The 25251-nt window shown below is 44.8% G+C and overlaps 1 protein-coding gene across 1 annotated transcript in view; it reads right to left on the reverse strand.

The window, feature by feature from the left end:
- LOC115109244 (neurocan core protein-like) overlaps positions 1 to 22475 on the reverse strand; it is a 204321-nt gene extending 181846 nt beyond the window's left edge. The window contains exons 1-4 of the mRNA XM_065009929.1: positions 22247 to 22475; positions 9178 to 9401; positions 6296 to 6464; positions 879 to 1053 (exon numbers count right to left, since the gene is read on the reverse strand). Coding sequence (XP_064866001.1) covers positions 879 to 1053; positions 6296 to 6464; positions 9178 to 9401; positions 22247 to 22475 — 797 coding nt within the window. The remainder of the gene's footprint in view (positions 1 to 878; positions 1054 to 6295; positions 6465 to 9177; positions 9402 to 22246) is intronic.
- Positions 22476 to 25251: the final 2776 nt, after the last annotated feature.

The raw sequence follows: 25251 nt of genomic DNA on the forward strand, positions 1-25251 counted from the left end.
AGATGGACCAATTATATGTGTCCCAGGTGGGGAGGAGGGGAAAGGAGAGGATGCCGTTGTCAGGGAAAATCTGTAGAGGAGAAATATGCAAGCTGCTTCTTCAGTGCAATTATTGGGCAGACGTTTGAGATAAAGACGTGTAAAAAATATCCACACGGACTCTGAATGTCCCACACACACACACACACACACACACACACACACACACACACACACACACACACACACACACACACACACACACACACACACACACACACACACACCACACACACTATCCGTCATCAACAGACATAAGGGGGGGTGGCAAGCTGAAACACGAACATTAACATGAAAGATAGTTGAGGGATAGTTGTGGCTAAAATGGCGGAGAGTAATTAGGAATGACAGAGCTAGCCTCTGAGATGTAAACAAGCAATTAAATCCTTCAGGAGTTTATGAGAGGACCATTGGGGTCAAACCAGTTTGCATACTGTACTTTCTGTCAGTAATTTAATTCCCTGGTTCCTTATTTGGGCCACAGAGGCCACAGAGAATTGTCAACTTAAAAGTTATCTAATTGCCTATCATAGCCCTGTCATTTTTCATTAGGCTGAAGTAAACTTATACTTTGCCAATTCATAAAGATTCGTATTCGTCAGATATTGCTTTACATTGCTGCAGCAGATAAATATAGTAAGTAAACACTTTATATATAAGCAATTTATACAGCCCTTTATACAAACCTATAAGGACAAGCCGTCATTGTAAATAAGGATGTGTTCTTATTTGACTGGCCTGGATAAATAAAGGTCAAATAAAACATGAAATAAGACAGTCGCCATGCTGTGATGTGTTTTGCTTGAGTCGTTCGTCATGCCCGGTTGTCTTGTCCTTACCTCACGCTCTGGTCAGACAGCCAGCCGGCATCACAGTTGTCATACCCGTCAGCAAAGGTGGCCTGGAGCTGAGCAGGCGTGGCGATGACAGCTGAGTTCTCCAGACACACCTGCTGGGCGTCAGGGAAGGACAGGGCGTAGCGGTCATGAGGAGCACGGTAGTGGAACACCACACCTGGAGAGGACACAGAGGTGAAAACACATACGGCGACACCAGAGCAATATGGAGATATTGTACGCAGGCACGCACGCCCATACACAAACTCACATTCCCATACACACACTCACACGCCCATACACACACTCACACGCCCATACACACACTCACACGCCCATACACACACTCACACGCCCATACACACACTCACATTCCCATACACACACTCACACGCCCATACACACACTCACACGCCCATACACACACTCACACACCCATACACACACTCACACGCCCATACACACACTCACACGCCCATATACACACTCACACACCCATAGACACACTCACACGCCCATACACACACTTGCATTCTCACCCACAAACATGAGCACGCACAGACACTCTGCTCAAACCCTACATTATCATGTACTTCAAATGTTGTATCTTTACCTGCACAGAAAGTCAAGAAAACATATAAAAACAACCTCGGAGATTGAAGTTAATTAGCATCAGACAGGCTTATCTTTATGGGAGAGATTTTGTCCTTTATACAGTGAATGACAAACAGCTAAAATGTTTGCTTTACTACTTTAGCATACAGTCCACATCAGTACTATCTTGCTTTCATAGCCAGAAAATAAAACAGTGAAATTAAACAGTGATGAGAGAGAGATTGAAAGAGAGAGAGAGGGAAGAGAGATAAAAGAAACAAAGGAACGCGAGATGACTCCCATGCGCTCATTCCCTGACCTGTAAATGACCGGGATTCCTCTCCACTGTGCAGAGAAATGGGAAAGGAATTGCTTTTGAAGTATCCATCTCATTCCCCCACCAGGCTAGCATCACTGACCTCCACTACATGTGGGGCCACCTCGGCCTGAAATTCACACATTCAATCCCAGTAGAGCCCACTACATGAAAGCCTGTGGACAGGGAGGCAGAGGGAGGCTGGGATATAGCTCCAAACATAGGCTCCTTTATCTTCTGCTGCTTTGTGCAATAGAATGACAGACTCCTCAGGGCGTGGACCAATTTGACCAATCACGCTGCAGTCTAGCCTCAGAAAATGAGCCAGGCATCCCTCAGTGGTACAGTCTACACATGCACTCACATACATGTACATAGCACACAGGCACACACACACACAGATACACATACACACACAAACACACCAGGCACGTGCATAGATAGGGCTCAGCCAATGCCCAAGCACCTGCCCTTTTGCCCTCCTATGAAAAAGTGGATATAAATTTGTAATACTATTAATGTATTAATTTAAGTCTCTTTTCATTTTAGTTGTAATTTTAAATGTAGCGAATTGCACATCAATCTAGCTAATTTCATAAGCGTTTGGATCTCACTAGATTCCCCTCCCCCGCCCTCCCACCCCAAGTGCGCACTCGCCTGACCTGATTGTGGCCACTGTCTGCGGGCGCAGGGCAGAAGACATGAATACTGGTAGGAGGATACATTACAGTTGGATCTGTCGTATGTGTCTCTCAACGTCAGCGACAAAGAATGGGGCATTTCAACTGCATGTTAATAAGAGGCAGATGTCAGCAGGAAAACAAACTCAAATCAAGTAAAAACACGTTTGTTTCGACAGCTAGCTAGAATATTTCAACTACATCATAATTTGCTCTGATCAACTGATAGCCACTCTTTTCCCGATGTCAATCATCTTTTGTCATCTCTAGGCCTAGTAGTTATTGGCACCAACTTGTATTAAAATGTATGATGAGTGAGTGTGTTGTTTTACAGTGCCTTGCGAAAGTATTCGGCCCCCTTGAACTTTGCGACTTTTTGCCACATTTCAGGATTCAAACATAAAGATATAAAACTGTATTTTTTTGTGAAGAATCAACAACAAGTGGGACACAATCATGAAGTGGAACGACATTTATAGGATATTTCCAACTTTTTTAACAAATCACAAACTGAAAAATTGGGCGTGCAAAATGATTCAGCCCCTTTACTTTCAGTGCAGCAAACTCTCTCCAGAAGTTCAGTGAGGATCTCTGAATGATCCAATGTTGACCTAAATGACTAATGATGATAAATACAATCCACCTGTGTGTAATCAAGTCTCCGTATAAATGCACCTGCACTGTGATAGTCTCAGAGGTCCGTTAAAAGCGCAGAGAGCATCATGAAGAACAAGGAACACACCAGGCAGGTCCGAGATACTGTTGTGAAGAAGTTTAAAGCCGGATTTGGATATAAAAAGATTTCCCAAGCTTTAAACATCCCAAGGAGCACTGTGCAAGCGATAATATTGAAATGGAAGGAGTATCAGACCACTGCAAATCTACCAAGACCTGGCCGTCCCTCTAAACTTTCAGCTCATACAAGGAGAAGACTGATCAGAGATGCAGCCAAGAGGCCCATGATCACTCTGGATGAACTGCAGAGATCTACAGCTGAGGTGGGAGACTCTGTCCATAGGACAACAATCAGTCGTATATTGCACAAATCTGGCCTTTATGGAAGAGTGGCAAAAAGAAAGCCATTTCTTAAAGATATTCATAAAAAGTGTTGTGTAAAGTTTGCCACAAGCCACCTGGGAGACACACCAAACATGTGGAAGAAGGTGCTCTGGTCAGATGAAACCAAAATTGAACTTTTTGGCAACAATGCAAAACGTTATGTTTGGCGTAAAAGCAACACAGCTCATCACCCTGAACACACCATCCCCACTGTCAAACATGGTGGTGGCAGCATCATGGTTTGGGCCTGCTTTTCTTCAGCAGGGACAGGGAAGATGGTTAAAATTGATGGGAAGATGGATGGAGCCAAATACAGGACCATTCTGGAAGAAAACCTGATGGAGTCTGCAAAAGACCAGAGACTGGGACGGAGATTTAAACATATCCAGGTGTTAGAATGGCCAAGTCAAAGTCCAGACCTGAATCCAATCGAGAATCTGTGGAAAGAACTGAAAACTGCTGTTCACAAATGCTCTCCATCCAACCTCACTGAGCTCGAGCTGTTTTGCAAGGAGGAATGGGAAAAAATTTCAGTCTCTCGATGTGCAAAACTGATAGAGACATACCCCAAGCGACTTACAACTGTAATCGCAGCAAAAGGTGGCGCTACAAAGTATTAACTTAAGGGGGCTGAATAATTTTGCACGCCCAATTTTTCCGTTTTTGATTTGTTCAAAAAGTTTGAAATATCCAATAAATGTCGTTCCACTTCATGATTGTGTCCCAGTTGTTGTTGATTCTTCACAAAAAAATACAGTTTTATATCTTTATGTTTGAATCCTGAAATGTGGCAAAAGGTCGCAAAGTTCAAGGCGGCCGAATACTTTCGCAAGGCACTGTAAAACAACACACTCACTCATCATACATTTTAATACAAGTTGGTGCCAATAACTACTAGGCCTAGAGATGACAAAAGATGATTGACATCGGGAAAAGAGTGGCTATCAGTTGATCAGAGCAAATTATGATGTAGTTGAAATATTCTAGCTAGCTGTCGAAACAAACGTGTTTTTACTTGATTTGAGTTTGTTTTCCTGCTGACAGTTTTATATCTTTATGTTTGAAGCCTGAAATGTGGCAAAAGGTCGCAAAGTTCAAGGGGGCCGAATACTTTCGCAAGGCACTGTATATAAATGTTGGCATTTTGTCTAAAGGCGTTTGGGAGACAAATGGGTCACGTTGCCCAGAACTAACACACTTACTCTATGTTTATCAAACCATAACACACAACAGGAAGAGATAACACATACTGAGATAGATGTATATAGCTGTATGTAATTGAGTGATGCCCTTGTTGTATCACGGTATACTGTATGCAACACTAATACAGTCCTATCTGTGCAGAGAATGTAGTAGACCTATATAGCAGATATCATCACCAGTGTGCAAATATGTCTATTTGTGGCTCAGCACTTAAGTCGGCCTGACATATCTCATGACTCTGGCTGACAAAGAGGATCAGTGCCTGAGCTCTAATTGGTGAGACAATTGACCATTCAATATGGGCCGAAAGCACAGGCGGAAAACCTCATCAAGGCTTAGACGACCCACAATCAGCGCAGCCCTGAATTAATATGATATTTGTTATAGCCGGCCCAGTATCAATACGTTGTCATTTAATATATTAAGCACTTTGAGGAGTTAGTATTGGGACTGGTGCGCTCTGCAATGTAGCGTGACTTGCAATAAATGACTAAGCCCAGAGGATGACCCGGTTCGCTCCCAGAAGGACCAGCGGGTAATGGGTTTCTGTTTCAGAAGGAGAGAGGGTTTTTTATGGCGTGTTAATTGATTGGCTGTGCGGAGGGACAGGGTCTCTTGAGCACCGAGTCAGGGGTCTCCATGGGACCAATAAAGTTCACTCATGGAAAGAGAAGAGAGAAACAGAGGAGCTGTGGGTGGAAAAAAAACAAAGCCCTTGATGTCATAATCACCGTGAGAAAGCCACTGTCACACACAGGCATGCAGGCATGCACACAGATCCACAAGCTCATGGGCACAAACCCACAGTGGCTATATCAGGTAATAATATCTGTGCTATTTTCACTGGGAGCCCATGGATTCGGGGTACAGTATGTGGGTGAGTGAATGAGGCTACTGGGCTTAATGCGGACATGATGCTCAGCTCACGCTGGCAACATTGTGTAGACCTAGGTGAGCTAGAGCAGCACTGTAAAGCTAATGCTGAGAGCAGAGCGCCACTTCCCTCTACTCATTACTCTAATAGGCGATTATTAAAAACAGCAAGTGACCTGGAAAAATCTGATGATGTTTCTCAGCTCAGAGACTTTCATTTGGTAATTACTTTGATACTATTAGCTGATATGGCATAATATCCCCAGGCCGTTACACTGCAGCAGTGGGTGGATTCAACATAAACTACAGCTCAGAGCCCTCAAAGTAACACTATCTGAATAGCACACTTTATTTTCTCATTATGCTTATTTGCTTTCATGAGCGGCTGGGTCAACGATCTGTTACTCGGTCCAGTTGGCATATGTTGTCCCGTTCCCCAGACTAGACATTTCCACAAAGTTAACAAACCCACTGGCTTATATAATGACTCTATTAGCAATGCCAGGTATAGGTACAGTCAGGGTTGTGTTCATTATACCACAAACACTTTAAAGCGTTTTGCTACGGAAAAGGAAAATTGCCATTTCTTATTTGACAAGTCCAGGTAGTCCCTCCCTGGTTGCATATGTTTTCTTCCATTTGGTGCCTAATGAACAGAACCTGTGTGTAATAGGTGTAACAGGGGTCAGAACTACCTGTGACCTCCAGGGGAACGGTGTCCTGTTCATCGTTGATGCCCACCACCACCTCACAGCGGAACATGCCCGAGTCACTGGAGCGCAGGGCGCTGAGTGCCATGCTGGCGTTGAAACGGTTGTCCTGGTAACCGGGCAGGGTGACACGCCCCTGGAACGCCTTCTTCACCTAAACCACGGAAAGACAGTACAGTTATGAACACAATTAAAACAAAGTTAGGAAAGACAAATGAGACAGCAATGAAAAAGAAAAAGGACAATCCACTCAATGGTTGCTGGTCCAATTATTACAGTTGGCAGCAGAAAAACAGTGAGTGTATTTTTCATTTTTATAGAAAGAAGAAAGGATTCTGCAGTAAGTATAGTTACAAGTTAAGTTGAATATACGTATTGGATGGATGGCCAACACACTCTTCATATAAAATTAGGGCTGGCATTGACTTTGTATAATTGTGTAACCGACAATTCTGGATGAAAGCAATCATGAAAATAAAAAATAACCTTCATAAACTGTAAAAAAAATGATACAAATAAAAAACATTGGACAAACCTTACCCAAAAGCATCCAAGTAAAAGTAAGCCTGGTTAAATCTAACAGCTGATATAAGGAGAGATGCTCCAGACCCAAACTGTTCAGACCTATACCCATCCTATCCTGCCTTTCCAAAGAATTCGAAAGGCAAGTGGTTAGAGCGTTGGACTAGTAACCGGAAGGTTGCGAGTTCAAACCCCCGAGCTGACAAGGTACAAATCTGTCGCTCTGCCCCTGAACAGGCAGTTAACCCACTGTTCCCAGGCCGTCATTGAAAATAAGAATGTGTTCTTAACTGACTTGCCTGGTTAAATAAAGGTAAAATAAAAAATAAAAAGTTAACAAACAGATCATTGACCATTTCGAATCCCACTGTGCCTTCTCTGCTGTGTAATCCGGTTTCCGAGCTGGTCACGGGTGCACCACTGCCACGCTCAAGGTCCTAAATGTTATCATAACCGCCACCGATAAAAGACAGTACCATGCAGCCGTCTTCATCGACCTGGCCAAGGCTTTCGACTCTGTCAATCACCGTATTCTTATCGGCAGACTGAACAGCCTTGGTTTCTCAAATGACTGTTCAGTGTGTCAAATCGGAGGGCCTGTTGTACGAACCTCTGGCAGTCTCTATGGGGGTACCACAGGGTTCAATTCTTGGGCCGACCCTTTTCTCTGTATATATCAATGATGTCACTCTTGCTGCTGGTGATTCTCTGATCCACCTCTACGTATACATCTGGCCCTTTGGAAACTGTCTTAACAAACCTCCAAACGAGCTTCAACGCCTTACAACACTCCTTCCGTGGCCTCCAACTGCTCTTAAACGCTAGTAAAACTAAATGCCTGCTCTTCAACTGATTGCTGCCCGCACCCACCCGCCCGACTAGCATCACTACTCTGGATGGTTCTGACTTACAATATGTGTACAACTACAAATACCTAGGTGTCTGGCTAGACTGTGAACTCTCCTTCCAGACTCATATAAAGCATCTCCAATCCAAAATTAAATCTCGAATCGGCTTCCTATTTCGCAACAAAACCTTCTTCACTCAAGCTGCCAAACATACCCTCTTAAAACTGACTATCCTACCGATCCTCAACTTTGGCGATGTCATTTACTAAATAGCATCTAACACTCTACTCAGCTAACTGGATGCAGTCTATCACAGTGCCATCCGTTTAGTCACCAAAGCCCCATATACCATCCACCACTGCGACCTGTATGATCTTGGCGGCTGGCCCTCGCTACACATTCGTTGCCAGACCCACTGGCTCCAGGTCATCTATAAGTCTTTGCTAGGTAAAGCTCCGCATTATCTCAGCTCACTGGTCACCATAACAACACCCACCCATAGCACCCGCTCCAGAAGGTATATCTCACTGGTCATCCCCAAAGCCAACACCTCCTTTGGCCACCTTTCCTTCCAGTTCTCTGCTGCCAATGACTGGAACGAATTGCAAAAAAATCGCTGAAGTTGGAGACTTATATCTCCCTTACTAACTTTAAGAATCAGCTATCTGAGCAGCTCACCGATCGCTGCAGCTGTACACAGCCCATCTGTAAATAGCCCATTCAACTACCTACCTCATCCCCATATTGTTTTTATTTATTTACTTTTCTGCTCTTTTGCACACCAGTATCTCTACCTGCACATGACCATCTGATCATTTATCACTCCAGTGTTAATCTGCAAAATTGTAATTATTCGCCTACCTCCTCATGCCTTTTGCACACCAGTATTTCTACTAGCACATCATTATCTGCACATCTATCACTCGTGTTAATTTGCTAAATTGTAATTACTTCACAACTATGGCCTATTTATTGCCTTACCTCCTTACTCCATTTGCACACACTGTATATACATTTTTATATTGTGTTATTGACTGTACTTTTGTTTATCCTATGTGTAACTCTGTGTAACTTTGTTTTTTGTTGCACTGCTTTGCTTTATCTTGGCCAGGTCACAGTTGTAAATGAGAACTTGTTCTCAACTGGCGTACCTGGTTAAATAAAGGTGAAATAAAAAAAACATTTAAAAACGAGAGGAGGCAAAACTAGCCAGTTTTTGAATGGACGAACAGCTGACTGAAGACAGGACGGCCGAATATTCAAAAAGATGACACTTGCGGTTGAGTCCGTTTACAACGTGCTGAAACTTTGTTGCTCATTGTTTCAGCAAGGTGATGTAGCAAACATGCTTAGGTTGCCTTGGCATTTGGCTGACAAATAACAGCCACCCAACATTCCATGACTGTCACAGCGCTATAAAACCACTGAATTCCATTTCGAAATATAAATCAAAACAATGTGACATTTTGTATTTCTTTCCACTTCCTCAATCTTTACCTTGACCACGTTGTCCTTGGCGACCAGGACAGACTGATCCCTCTGCCGACCGTCGGCACCCCTCTGGCCCCACACCTTGGTCCACTTGATGCGGGGGGGCTCGTGGGTAGGGGTGGGGCGCAGGGTGAAGACACAGGGCAGCAGGACGCTGTTGGCCAGCTGCTCCCTCACCATCTGGTGTGTCACCTTCCTCATGTTCACCACTGGGTCTGACCACACAAGGCCTGAAGAGAGAGGAGGAGAAAGGGAGGATATAGAGGGAGAGAGGAAGAGGAAAGGGAGAAGAGAGGAGAGGAAGAGAGAAAGAGGAGATGGAGAGGAGGGGAGAGGATGATTAGAGGAAAGGAGAGGAAGAGTAGAGGAAAGGAGTGGGAGAAGAGGAGAGGATGAGTAGAGGAATGGAGAGGAAGAGCAGAGGAAAGGAGGAGTAGAGAAAAGGAGAGAAGAGGAGAGGAGTGGGAGAGGGATAGGAGAGGAAGATGATGAGGAGAGGAGATGAGAAGGAAAGATTCACAGTCAGAATATAGGTCTACAGAAGTATGACAATTGTTTCTGTAAAGTGAAAGTGAAAGAGTGGAAATGGAGGCTAGGAGTATTCCAGCATAATACAGTAGCTTTTCATCAACGTGTTATCAAGATCTAGATCAGGGGATCACTGACATACAATACTGTTGCATGCTCTTTGGCATTGAGAGGGGTGGGGATTGATTCCTATGAATCTATTGGGAGATGTCATGGTTTCATCCTGTTGCTTGTTCAACAAGTCCCTCTATTCTTAAGTGTTGAAACAACAGGATGGTCCCATTCTTTCTGATTGACTATTGGTCATTGATTTACTGTGCCTTCGGGAAAGAATTCAGCCCCCTTGACTTTTTCAACACTTTGTTACATGGATTAAATAAATACAAAATCTTCAACAATCTACACACAATACCCCATAATGACAAAACGAAAACAGGTTTTTAGACATTTTTGCAAATTTATAAAAAAACAGAAATACCTTATTTACATTAGTATTCAGACCTTTGCTACTAGTTACGAAATTGAGCTCAGGTGCATCCTGTTCCCATTGATCATCCTTGAGATGTTTCTACAACTTAATTGGAGTCCACCTGTGGTAAATTCAATTGATTGGACATGATTTGGAAAGGCACACACCTTTCTATGTACAGTAGACAGTGCATGTCAGAGCAAAAACCAAGCCATGAGGTCGAAGAAATTGTCTGTAGAGCTCCAAGACAGGATTGTGTCGAGGCACAGATCTGGGGAAGGGTACCAACAATTGTCTGTAGCATTGAAGGTCCCCAAGAAAACAGTGGCCTCCATTTTTCTTAAATGGAAGATGTTTGGAACCACCAAGACTCTTTCTAGAGCTGGCCGCCCGGCCAAACTGAGCAATCGGGGGAGAAGGGCCTTGGTCAGGGAGGTGACCAAGAACCTGATGGTTACTCTGACAGAGCTTTAGAGTCCGAAAGTGGAGATGGGAGAACTATGACAGCCCCCTTGGAGTTTGCCAAAAGGCACCTAAAGACTCAGACCATGAGAAACAAGATTCTCTGGTCTGATGAAGCCAAGATTGAACTCTTTGGCCTGAATGCCAAGTGTCACGTCTAGAGGAAACCTTGCACCATCCCTATGGTGAAGCATGGTGGTGGCAGCATCACATGTGGGGATGTTTTTCAGCGGCAGGGACTGGGAGACTTGTCGGGATCGATGCAAAGATGAACAGAACAAAGTATAGAGAGATCCTTAATGAAAACCTGCTCCAGAGTGCTCAGGACAGGACAATGACCCTAAGTACACAGTCAAGACAACGCAGGAGTGCCTTCGGCACAAGTATCTGAATGTCCTTGAGTGGGCCAGCCAGAGCCCGGACAAGAACACGATTGAACATCTCTAGAGAGACCTGAAAATAGCTGTGCAGCAACGCACCCCATCCAACCTGACAGAGCTTGAGAGGATATGCAGAGAAGAATGGGAGAAACTCTACACAGGTTTTATTTTATTTCACCTTTATTTAACCAGGTAGGCAAGTTGAGGACAAGTTCTCATTTACAATTGCGACCTGGCCAAGATAAAGCGAAGCAGTTCGACACATACATCAACACAAAGTTACACATGGAGTAAAACAAACATACAGTCAATAATACAGTAGAAAAATAAGTCTACATACAATGTGAGCAAGTGAGGTGAGATAAGGGACGTAAAGGGAAAAAAAGGCCATGGTGGCGAAGTAAATACAATATAGCAGGTAAAACACTGGAATGGTTGATTTGCAGTGGAAGAATGTGCAAAGTAGAGTTAGAAATAATGGGGTGCAAAGGAGCAAAATAAATAAATAAATACAGTAGGGAAAGAGTTAGTTGTTTGGGCTAAATTATAGATGGGCTATGTACAGGTGCAGTAATCTGTGAGCTGCTCTGACAGCTGGTGCTTAAAGCTAGTGAGGGAGATAAGTGTTTCCAGTTTCAGAGATTTTTGTAGTTCGTTCCAGTCATTGGCAGCAGAGAACTGGAAGGAAAGGCGGCCAAAGGAAGAATTGGTTTTGGGGGTGACCAGAGAGATACAGTGGGGCAAAAAAGTATTTAGTCAGCCACCAATTGTGCAAGTTCTCCCACTTAAAAAGATGAGAGAGGCCTGTAATTTTCATCATAGGTACACTTCAACTATGACAGACAAAAGGAGAAAAAAAATCCAGAAAATCACATTGTATACTTTGTTATATACCCTTTGTTGGCAATGACAGAGGTCAAACGTTTTCTGTAAGTCTTCACAAGGTTTTCACACACTGTTGCTGGTATTTTGGCCAATTCCTCCATGCAGATCTCCTTTAGAGCAGTGATGTTTTGGGGCTGTTGCTGGGCAACACGGACTTTCAACTCCCTCCAAAGATTTTCTATGGGGTTGAGATCTGGAGACTGGCTAGGCCACTCCAGGACCTTGAAATGCTTCTTACGAAGCCACTCCTTCGTTGCCCGGGCGGTGTGTTTGGGATCATTGTCATGCTGAAAGACCCAGCCATGTTTCATCTTCAATGCCCTTGCTGGTGGAAGGAGGTTTTCACTCAAAATCTCACGATACATGGCCCCATTCATTCTTTCCTTTACACGGATCAGTCGTCCTGGTCCCTTTGCAGAAAAACAGCCCCAAAGCATGATGTTACCACCCCCATGCTTCACAGTAGGTATGGTATTCTTTGGATGCAACTCAGCATTCTTTGTTCTCCAAACACGACGAGTTGAGTTTTTACCAAAAAGTTATATTTTGGTTTCATCTGACCATATGACATTCTCCCAATCTTCTTCTGGATCATCTAAATGCTCTCTAGCAAACTTCAGATGGGCCTGGACATGTACTGGCTTAAGCAGGGGGACACGTCTGGCACTGCAGGATTTGAGTCCCTATAGCGGTGTAGTGTGTTACTGATGGTAGGCTTTGTTACTTTGGTCCCAGCTCTCTGCATGTCATTCACTAGGTCCCTCCGTGTGGTTCTGGGATTTTTGCTCACCGTTCTTGTGATAATTTTGTCCCCACGGGGTGAGATCTTGCGTGGGGCCCCAGATCGAGGGAGATTATCAGTGGTCTTATATGTCTTCCATTTCCTAATAATTGCTCCCACAGTTGATTTCTTCAAACCAAGCTGCTTACCTATTGCAGATTCAGTCTTCCCAGCCTGGTGCATGTCTACAATTTTGTTTCTGGTGTCCTTTGACAGCTCTTTGGTCTTGGCCATAGTGGAGTTTGGAGTGTGACTGTTTGAGGTTGTGGACAGGTGTCTTTTATACTGATAACAAGTTCAAACAGGTGCCATTAATACAGGTAACGAGTGGAGGACAGAGGAGCCTCTTAAAGAAGAAGTTACAGGTCTGTGAGAGCCAGAAATCTTGCTTGTTTGTGGTGATTAACAGAGTCGAAAGCCTTGGCCAGGTCAATGAATACGGCTGCACAGTATTGTTTCTTATTGATGGCGGTTAAGATATCGTTTAGGACCTTGAGTGTGGCTGAGGTGCACCCATGACCAGCTCTGAAACCAGATTGCATAGCGGAGAAGGTATGGTGGGATTCGAAATGGTCGGTAATCTGTTTGTTGACTTGGCTTTCGAAGACCTTAGAAAGGCAGGGTAGGATAGATATAGGTCTGTAGCCGTTTGGGTCAAGAGTGTCCCCCCCTTTGAAGAGGGGGATGACCCCAGCTGCTTTCCAATCTTTGTGAATCTCAGACGACACGAAAGAGAGGTTGAACAGGCTACTATTAGGGGTGGCAACAATTTCGGCAGATCATTTTAGAAATAAAGGGTCCAGATTGTCTAGCCCGGCTGATTTGTAGGGGTCCATATTTTTGCAGCTCTTTCAGAACATCAGCTGACTGGATTTGGGAGAAGGAGAAATGGGGAAGGCTTGGGCGAGTTGCTGTGGGGGGTACAGTGTTGTTGACCGGGGTAAAGGTAGCCAGGTGGAAAGCATGGCTAGCCGTAGAAAAATGCTTATTGAAATTCTCAATTATAGTGGATTTATCAGTGGTGACAGTGTTTCCTATCTTCAGTGCAGTGGGCAGCTGGGAGGAGGTGTTCTTATTCTCCATGGACTTTACAGTGTCCCAGAACTTTTTTGAGTATATGTTGCAGGAAGCTAATTTCTGCTTGAAAAAGCTAGCCTTGGCTTTTCTAACTGCCTGTGTATATTGGTTTCTAGCTTCCCTGAAAAGTTGCATATCACGGGGGCTGTTCGATGCTAATGCAGAACGCCACAGGATGTTTTTGTGTTGGTTAAGGGCAGTCAGGTCTGGAGAGAACCAAGGGCTATATCTGTTCCTGGTTCTACATTTCTTGAATGGGGCATGCTTATTTCAGTTGGTGAGGAAGGCATTTAAAAAAAATAACCAGGCATCCTCTACTGATGGGATACAGGTACAAAATATGCAGGTATTCCAAGCTTGTAGCGTCATACCCAAGAAGACTTGATGCTGTAATCACTGCCAAAGGTTCTTCAACAAAGTACTGAGTAAAGGGTCTGAATACTTACGCAAAGTTTTTAAAATTTTGATAAATTAGCATTTTTATTTTTTTTAACTGTTTTTGCTTTGTCATTATGAGGTATTGTGTGTAGATTGATGAGGGACAAAACTACTTAATACATTTTAGATTAAGGCTGTAATGTAACAAAATGTGCAAAAAGTCAAGGGGTCTGAATATTTTCCGTAGGCACTGTATCAGACAATTCCCCCCCACACATACAGAGCGAACGCTACAGTACAGATGGGGAGATAAAACCTTTTTTAAAAGCCATCAATTAAACTTTGTATGAAGTGAACAGTTTCATCTGTTCAAACCTGAAAGCCCGTCTCCATGATTGATTTTTGGACCGTTTTCATCATAACAAATGAGGGTTGTCATAAACATTCCACACACTCTACAGTCACGTCTATGGACTGTATCTCTATCCGTTCATACAGTTCACCTTATATTATAAATTAGGTTTATATTGGAAGCTATAAAACCCAACTGTCTCTTTTCTATTCACCTCCCTCCCTCCCTCCCTCCCTCCCTCCCTCCCTCCCTCCCTCCCTCCCTCCCTCCCTCCCTCCCTCCCTCCACTCCACTCCTCTTCCATCCATCCCTTTATCCCTCCACTCCTCCCTCCCTCCCCCTCTCCCTCCCTCCACTCCACTCCTCTTCCATCCATCCATCCCTTCATCCCTCCACTCCTCCTCCCTGCTCCTCCTGAGAGCATTCCTAGCCCAAACACATTAGGTTATGTGGGAGAGTGTTGGGATGAAGGCATCGACAGAATCAGCTGCCAGCGCCTGGAAAGGCCACCAAGGAATACAGGCTGGCACACACACTATCCCCCTGAAAAGCCTCCTTATTATACACACGTTCAATCAGTAACTCACTCGCTGTGGGACATCTCTTAGAAAAGCATGAATTAATAAGAACATTGAGAACTGTCAGATATGCTGTATAGTTTAAGCGGAACAAGGGAAGAAATATACTGACCCCTCTCATTTCTCTCTCATTTGCCCCGGTAGCAGGGGGGAAAGATAGACTGCTAGTGACGTACTGTTATGAATGAGAGAAGGAAGGAAGGAGAGAAAATGGAAAAGGAGAGAGAGAGAGAACTGAAGGCAGCGGCTAATGGTAGGTAGTAGAGGAAATGAGGGGATTGATTTATTTTCATTAGTATCAGTTTCCTCAGCACCTGCATTGTTTCGACTCGCTTAGATTTGATGTAAAGTGCGGCAGAGTGGGTTGTGGCGTCGCCACTGGTGGAGGTTCTCTCCTGGCTATCTCCACTGTAATTAACTAGCTGATTGGAAGAGCGATGCATCCCGAGATCAACACAGACATGCCATTGGGCTTTTCTCTCTCCCTATCCTTCTCTTTCCTTTCTCATTCTTCATTCGACCACCAGCCAGTCACCATCTCCACAGCCACAGACGGCCACTGAAGCTTTTTATTTTTGCCTCTGTTCATCTATTTATTCTTCTGACACAATCAATTTTTCTTTTGTTTTCCTTTTTGAAACTAGGCTTGATGTTTTCGCTCGGCTTCAGCTAGCAATTTAATTTCATTCAGTCTTTGTGACTGCAATTCAATTTTGCCTTGGTTGCCTCATTTTCAATTCCCATTGAATTATACCCGATCCGGAATGGATGAAAGTGCTGTGTGTGTATTACTACACACACACACATATACACACACACATATACACACACACATGCATTTGTGGCAATATTTAATTTCCTGCCTGATAGTTTAATGTGCCAGAGCGCACAGATAGCAGACAAGACATGTGAATAGCTGTCAGTGCTGGTTTACATGCTGTACCCCTGGCTTTCTAAGCGGCTGAGGGCCAGTTGGCGAAGAGCTAAACATCAACACACACAGGGCTCCTCTCCATCTGTCTGTGTGTGACATGCTCAACACCTCGAGATGCACATGGTGCTGTTTGACTTCCTCACCTAGCTGATCTATTCGAAACCATGTCGCTGGCGCTTCATTCGACGGCATGAAAGGTGATTCATGTTTTAAAAAGGCCTTTTTCTCTCAGCACACTCAAGTGATGCTCCACCTGCCTAAAGAGCTGTGACCTGTGAAGAAAACATGTCCGCCTCTTTTCAAAGAGTGGCATGTAATGGGGCTAGGAAATACCAACACAAGCTCAAAATGGAAACAGAACTTATTGTGAAGTACAACTTTTATACTGCCCACCTTTGTGTGGCTGTGTGCTGCAGAAGTGGCTTTAAACCATATCTATTATGAGACAGATTTGATTACCGGTATGTTACGAAGTCAACAAGGTTACAAGGAATTTCCGGACATTTCTGCGTCACTGAAGGCAATTGACCTCATCAGTAGTGTCATTAGGGGCATCCTCTTTTCCCGAGACAGAATGTTCCGGTAGGTACAGTTTCCCTGTGTTACATCTGAGACCGTCCTTTGAGTACAGAAGGTAATGTGTTTCCGTTTTTCAGGGGAAATGTTGTCACTTCTGAACTTGGTTCACATGATAGCCGCAGACTAATTTCCTCTTTCCTCAGAGGGGAGAAACGCAGATGAAAAAGATGAAGAGGACCATTTGATGCTGGCACTCTGCTCAGAACAGGATGGTGAGGATGGCAAAGGGAGGAAGGGAGAAGCAACGGTGTGATTTATAGAAGGGAAATGGTTTAATGTGATTGAAAATCACACGTACAGTATGTATGCGCATGTACACATTTTTCTCCCTACATAAAGTGTCTCTACTCTGGCAGCATAAGAGTCAGAGACGGGAGAACGCTGGTTCTCTTAGGCTCAGTGAAGTGAGTCAGCAGGCCTGATGACACACACACACACACACACACACACACACACACACACACACACACACACACACACACACACACACACACACAGTTGTTCAGGGGAGGCTGTTAGACATCACACTCTTCCCCTTCCTTTCCTCTACCTCCCAAGGTTTACCACGCAAACACACACACACACAATCACACAGACAAACACACACACAGTCCCCAAGGACTATCTCGCTTCAATTTCTGGGCCACTTTGCCTGGAGCTGGGTAAAATTTAATATAGCCAAATGTATGCTTAAATTGAGAAGCACTGATAATGCTTCAACTGTATAATCAGAAGGCATGTCAGAATTTGCCAAATCCCTTTCCACTTTCCCCTTGGCCAAAAGCCAGTTTGGTTATCCACACATTACCATTGTGTTAGCCGTGTTCCCACCGCACCTAAACAAATTAGCAGTGAATTAAGCCAAGTTGAAAGCAATATTCACAATATTTTCCCTCTCCTAAATCTCCTTCTGTCAACTTTGTTTGTACAAATGTGTTTATTTGTCTCTCCTCTTCCCTTTACCAGATTGTATTTTCTTTTCTACCTCGACCTCAACAATTTGCGACACGAAATCAAAAGAAATCAATTGCACATACCTTCTTAAAAATCCAAATGACTGTTTAAAGCAGAGGCCCAGGATAAAAAATTCTCTGTTCCCACATGGTTAAATAATGAATCTAACCAACATGGCCCCATTGCAGTAGATATCAAATCTGCATTTAGATGGAAATGTTATTACATGCACAACCCCCATGAGACTGCCCTTTGTTTGGAAATCCGCCTATTTTTCATCTGTATTTTTCCTCTGAATGAGGCCCAATCAGACTGCCTAACCTGCAGAGGAGAAGAGCAAGGGAAGGGGGGGTAAAGATGGATTGAGTGGAGAGAGAGCAAGAATGAACGGGAACCCAAAGCAGACAGGGTGAGAGAGAGACAGTAATGCCAAAAGTGTCTTTCACTGCTTCTGCTAATCACAGAAGAAGACTTTCTGATCTATACAATTGACAACTTTGTCATCTCATTTTAAGCAGTGGGAAATTATTAACTACAGGTAGAAGTCTTTATCTGCCTCGAGCAGCAACAAGCGGAAGACAGAGAGAGGCTGTTAATGTGTTCTTCCACAGTCGTAAGAACACAATGGCCAACATCTATTTTTCTCTCCCCCTCCACCCAGTCTTACCTGCAATGGGCTTTTCAATGATAAAGGCCCCATTGTTTTCTATTAGCCCATCCGCCCGGCTCTGAGATGATCAATCGTGTCCTCTCCTGTCATTGGCTTTGACTAGCGACATGTCAGGTGTTTGTTTTGTCATACATCTCTCTCTCTCTCTCTCTCTCTCTCTCTCTCTCTCTCTCTCTCTCTATCTCTCTCTCGGCCATGTTGGAGGGTGGGTATGAAGGGCCATGTTGGAGGGTGGGTTTGAAGGGCCATGTTGGAGGGTGGGTTTGAAGGGCCATGTTGGAGGGTGGGTTTGAAGATGCCTATTTCATGTTACTTCCCATGAACTTTTGTGTGATAGAGGCTGCTGCGAGTCGTCTTTTAGAATATACTAACAAAACGATTAATCCGTTTTATTTGAAGGCTGTTTCTTTTTAAATAAAAGCCTGGATCTACCTTAAGTATATACAGGGACAAGGCCTTGACCAGGACACAGGCTTCCACATCATGTTCTTCTGAGGAAAGAGAGAACAATAGATAGCCAAAACAGTGGGAGGGAGAGGAGAGAGAGAGCGAGAGTGGGAGAGAAAGGAGAGACAAAGTGAGAAAAAGAGACAGAAGTGAAAAATAGAAAGAAATAGAGAGATAAAGAGAGAAGAGGGGGGATGTTGAAGCTGTTATACTGCTTATGCTAACTCCTCCAAAAATCAGCCCTAATGATAACCATGGCAACAGAGACACCACAAGCTGAGACAGGAGATGGGGTTGTGAGGGGAAAACACACATCCTCTCTCTTTCAGTACGGTCGTTCCACCTCAAAACACACATCCTCTCTCTTTCAGTACGGTCGTTCCACCTCAAAACACACACCCTCTCTCTTTCAGTACGGTCGTTCCACCTCAAAACACACATCCTCTCTCTTTCAGTACGGTCGTTCCACCTCAAAACAACATCCTCTCTCTTTCAGTACGGTCGTTCCACCTCAAAACACACATCCTCTCTCTTTCAGTACGGTCGTTCCACCTCAAAACACACATCCTCTCTCTTTCAGTACGGTCGTTCCACCTCAAAACACACATCCTCTCTCTTTCAGTACGGTCGTTCCACCTCAAAACAACATCCTCTCTCTTTCAGTACGGTCGTTCCACCTCAAAACACACATCCTCTCTCTTTCAGTACGGTCGTTCCACCTCAAAACACACATCCTCTCTCTTTCAGTACGGTCGTTCCACCTCAAAACACACATCCTCTCTCATTCAGTACGGTCGTTCCACCTCAAAACACACATCCTCTCTCTTTCAGTACGGTCGTTCCACCTCAAAACACACATCCTCTCTCTTTCAGTACGGTCGTTCCACCTCAAAACACACATCCTCTCTCTTTCAGTACGGTCGTTCCACCTCAAAACACACATCCTCTCTCATTCAGTACGGTCGTTCCACCTCAAAACACACATCCTCTCTCTTTCAGTACGGTCGTTCCACCTCAAAACAACATCCTCTCTCTTTCAGTACGGTCGTTCCACCTCAAAACACACATCCTCTCTCTTTCAGTACGGTCGTTCCACCTCAAAACACACAAGAAAGAGGATTTAGACACCCACCATTTCGATCTCTGAAAAATTAAGCTGATTGTACCCAAATTGGCCATTTTAATATATTGGATTCATATAATCGTCAATCAATATAGTACCTTAACCCAATTTGGACCATAATTATTCCTAACAATGTGTAGGAAATGAGGAATCCAATAAAATGATCAAAAGCCACCCACGGACCACCCACACCCTACGCCAAGCCCACCCCAACAACCAGTATACAGTATATTGGAAAGTTGGCTTTCATCCTATGAAATGTATTCCCTGTGAAACTGGTGATGTTTTTCACCTGAAATTAGACATTGAAGTTACATTATTTACCATAAATTAGTGTGAATGTACCAGGTTTTTCCCACTAGGTGCCGCTATTACTACTACTGCCGCACCCTTTTTAAAAATGTGGCTAGTCTCCTGTGTTTATTAAACAGATCACAACATTTTCTTTGGGTAGAAAACCAATAGCTATTTCTCATGATTGAAATGCATTGCCTGGTCATCCTCACAATTCAAGCCAATCCTCCATGAAAGCAATTCAGTTTGTCCTTATCTGTGTCCAGGAAACAATCCTTCTGTGTGTGGTTTATTCCCATTCAGAAATGTGTTAGACCATTCCTGGTGAACAAGCAAACCATTAGGCTACTAATGGTTTCAAAGTTATGGTCTCTAATGGTCTTCAATGGTAAACATCATAAACACACTGTGTAGTGTTTTGCAATGGTAACGGTATTGGGTTGGGTTTAATGGTAAATGTCACCAATCACACTACATGTCATTTTATTGAAAACATACAAGTGCCATGAAGTGGTTTATAATTGTAGTACTTAATCAGGGTTGTCACACCATTTTAGTCACTAGCCCATTTCTCCATAAAAGTTTTGCACTTGTAGGAAATGTCATATGAGAATTACACCATAGGGATAGCCAACTCAGAAAGCTGCCATTTGTTGTACTATTGTAGGAAAAGGGTTGAAGCATTAGGTTGCTAAGAGAAGGACAAATTAAACTGCTTTCATGGAGGACTGGCTTTACATGTGAGGATGACCAAACAACGTATTTTCATCATCAGCAAAACCTATTGGTTTACTAGTCCAAGTTGTAAAGAAAATGCTGTGATCCATTAAATAAACACGAGAGACCAGCTAAATGGATTAAAGGCTGTGGCAGTAGCAGGATTAGCGGCATCTATTGGTCAAAACATGGTACTATATAATGCCATTGACATTACAGGCAAATGTCTCTGAACAGGTGGGGGAAAAAATCACCAGATTGACAGGAAATACAGTACATAGGACGAAGAAGCAATACTCCAAGCCGCAGCACCGTACCACCTGTCAAACATAGTGTCTTGTTGGGTTAGGATTGGTTTGGGGTATGGGGTATGGGGATCTGTGGGTGGCTTTTGACCATTTTAATGTCTTACTGAATGGTAGGAAGAAGTTAGGCTCAAATCGGATGTTAGGTACTATAGTTCTTGAATATTATGTGAATCCTCACAATTTAAAGGGTACATTTGGGTGCAAACAATTAGCTTAATTTTTCAAAGATCAAATGACATTTCAACAAAATAATGTGCCAGGAATGCTAATCGTATCTGTTTGTAACTACAGAATTGATTTCAGCACAATATGAGATGGTGGTTTCATAGTTTGCTGAAATGACATGGATTGCCTCAGTAGCTAATGTGGAAGGACCACCAGAGGGCAGGCTGGGCTCACAGATAGTAGCCCAACATGGCATGGGAGACAAGGTAACCAGAGGCAATTAAGCACAGCTGATGGTACTAATGACATATTCTCCTTCCCCTATAAGAGAGAGAATGGAACCAGCAGAGAGAGAGGGGAAAACTATCTCTGGAAGATGGCCACCGAGACAGAGGAGCTATCCAGGAAGAACCACTAAGACGGTGACAATCCCGTGACTTTTGTTGTAATTTAAAGATAATCCTATTGTGTTCCTGTTTCATCTGGAGAAGAAGATGTATGTTTTTCCTTGGAAGATTTTCATTGATTATGTTGGTGTTTGTGTTGACCAAATGCCCTCAATAGAGAACGGTGTTCAATCAAGAAAACCTACTCCTGACTCGTTTATTCCACCTTCCCGCTTTAGAGTGACACCCAATTACTTGGTCCGCTCACATTGGTGGAGAATGCGGGTATTAGGTGGACGAGTGACACAAGGATAAGTGAGTAAATCAAGATTCTTCCAGTAGACCCGGAGGAACCATTCAAGAACGATGGATAACGCCCTACTACAACAATTGATCACGGCACAGCAGACAACCATAGAACTCCTGCAACAACAGCTGAGCCGACGAGAAGAACCTAGAGTTAAGCCAAGAGCGGCTGCTCACGCCATCTTACCTCTTCTCTCCAAGGAGGATGATATTGAGGCCTTCCTCATAACCTTCGAAAGGACGGCCACCTTGGAAGAGTGGCCGCCCACAGAATGGACGAGCGCATTAGCCCCTCTTTTGACCGGGGTGGCTCAGGAAGCCTATTTTGACCTGGTTTCCCGCGAAGCTGCGGACTAAAAACCGAGATCCTGTCCCGGTACCAGTGGCCGCCCACAGAATGGACGAGCGCATTAGCCCCTCTTTTGACCGGGGTGGCTCAGGAAGCCTATTTTGACCTGGTTTCCCGCGAAGCTGCGGACTAAAAACCGAGATCCTGTCCCGGTACCAGCTGACTGCCAGAGATAGGGCCATCAATGGACCTATACAGCTGATCAACCCGTCCGTGCCCAGATCTCCGCATTGACACGACTGACGAAACAGTGGCTAGAACCTGGAAAGGGAGTAGAACATGTGATAGAGACACTCGTAGTGGACAAGATATTGAGAGAATTACCCAGTGACTTAAAAGGGGTTGTGGGGCAAGCCAACCCGTTGTCAGCCGACGACATAGCCCAGGCGGTGGAAACATATCGGTCTACAGGGGAGTTGTTAAAGTGACAAGGAGGAATGGAAGGATTCTTCCAAATCCCGTACCACGACTCACCCCGGCACATCCGCCACCGAAATGTTCAAGTGGTGTTATAAATGTCAGTCTCCCGACCATTATGCCCCACAATGTCCTAGCAAGGATGAGCCCATGGTCACGGAGTCATCACTGCCTATCCCCACACATCCCGTTTTGAGGGGGCAGGATCAACACTGTTGGTTAGCAGAGATAGCCCCAGCCCCCGAGATTCCGGTTCAAGTCGAAGGACAAGATGTGGTAGCCATTCTCGACTCGGAAAGTATGGTTACGTTAGTAGAGGAGCGGATGGTGACCTCAGCAACACTGCTACCAGACAAAGTAGCCGTATCCTGCATCCATGGAGACACCCACTATTACCCCACTGTGAATCTGCCTATTCTCACTCCAAAAGGAAGGTGTACAGTCAGGGCAGGGAAAGTGCCCCAGCTGAAGGTACCATTATTGATCGGGAGAGACTGTCCCCTATATAAGGAGCTTCGGCAGATGACGTTATGCACGGGAAGAAGGGGGACAGGAAAGAAGAGAAAATCCAAGCCCGAGGTAGTAGTCCTACAAGGAGACGTAGCCGCGTCCTCGTCCTCTGCAGCAGAGGAAGAAATAGCGACCCAACGTTTACGACAGATATTCCAGGAAACCACCGATGAAGACACCTGTGAAGGGTTATACACAACACAGGAAGGAAGGAGCAACCAGGCGCTAAGGGATATATTTGAAGCTCTCTCCAAGGAGGGAACCTGGAAGGGATTCTCCTCGGTCACCCCTGATGGGGATGGGGAACAACCTCCACATCCCTCTACCGAGGCCGACCTGCCCCAGGAATTAAAGGGACAGTTCGGCACCTCTCAGCATAGAGACCCAGACCTAAGGGAGGCCATGAGGAAGGTGAAGGTGATCGATGGGAGGAACGTCGACGGATCAGGTGAGCCCCCTCTTCCTTACAATGCAATCAGGCGGGGTCTCTTATACTGGGTCGTACGACGAAGGGGGGAAAACCAGGAATTACTAATGGTGCCTAGACCATACAGGGATACAGTTCTACAGTTAGCCTATTCCCACGTCCTATGAGGACACCTGGCACGAGACAAGACTATTGACAGAATCATGCAGAGATTCTATTGGCCCCGGGTCACCCGGGATGTGGCCAGGTATTGTAGGACGTGTGATCAATGTACAGCTCCACGGCTACACCTACGTAACCCTTTGATTCCTCTCCCCATCATAGAGACTCCATTTGAATGCATAGCTATGGACCTCGTAGGACCCCTCCCAAAATCCGCCAGAGGACACGAGTACATCCTAGTGGTTATAGATTATGCTACCAAGTTCCCGGAGGCCATACCCCTGCGTAACATGTCGTGAAAGGGAATTGCCAAGGAGTTATTCCTGATGTTCTATCGTGTGGGCCTCCCCAAGACGATCTTAACCAATCAGGGAACCCCGTTCATGTCCCGGTTGATGAAGGACTTGTGTAGGTTATATCAGGTTCAACAGATACATAAAGCATATTCCACCCTCAAACAGACGGGTTGTGTGAACGCTTGAATAAAACGATTAAAAGCATGTTGAGAAGAGTGGTGTCCCGAGACGGGAAAACCTGGGACATGCTTCTCCCACACTTAATGTTTGCCCTGCGAGAACTACCCCAGGCATCCACTGGATTCTCTCCATTTGAATTGCTCTATGACAGACCCTGTCAAGGGATCCTCGACTTAGCCAAGGAGACCTGGGAGACCCAACCATGCCCCTTTCGATCCACAATAGAACACGTTACCCTGATGAGAGACCGACCTGTCAGCAGTGTGGCCCATAGTCAAGGAGCATATGGAGAAGGCACAAAGGACCCAAGGCTGGGCCTATGATAAGTCTGCGACCCCCTGTGAGTTCACCGTGGGAGAGAAAGTGATGGTGCTCGTGCCCACGGCCGAACATCGCTTGCTGGCGCAGTGGAGGGGGCCCTACCAGGTAATGAAAAGGGTCTCACCGGTCAATTACCTCATCAAGCAACCTGACAGGAGGAAGAAGGTCCAACTCTATCACATAAACCTGTTGAAGACGTACCATGGACGAGAGAAGGAGGTGGCTTTGATGGCCCTGGAGGGCAAAGGAAAAGAGGAGGCTCTACCACAAGTGCGCCGTGGCCAAACTCTCCTACCGGAGCAGTCAAGACAGCTAGACAAGCTGATTATGAACTTCGGTCGAATATTCTCTCCATTCCCAGGACAAACAGATGTCCTGTTCCACCATATCCACACTGAACCCGGCAAGAAGGTGCATATCCGCCCTTACAGGATTCCTGAGGCTCGCAGAGTCATCGCTAAGAAAGAGGTAAGGGAGATGTTGAGGATGGGCACGATCGAGCCATCGACGAGTGAGTGGTCCAGTCCCATAGTCCTGGTCCCCAAATCCGATGGTAGTATGAGACTCTGCAACAACTTTAGGGGCGTGAATGCCATCTCTACATTCGATGCGTATCCCATGCCCCGCGTGGATGAACTCTTGGAG

This window comes from Oncorhynchus nerka, linkage group LG25 (genome assembly GCF_034236695.1).
Source record: "Oncorhynchus nerka isolate Pitt River linkage group LG25, Oner_Uvic_2.0, whole genome shotgun sequence".
Taxonomy (NCBI): domain Eukaryota; kingdom Metazoa; phylum Chordata; class Actinopteri; order Salmoniformes; family Salmonidae; genus Oncorhynchus; species Oncorhynchus nerka.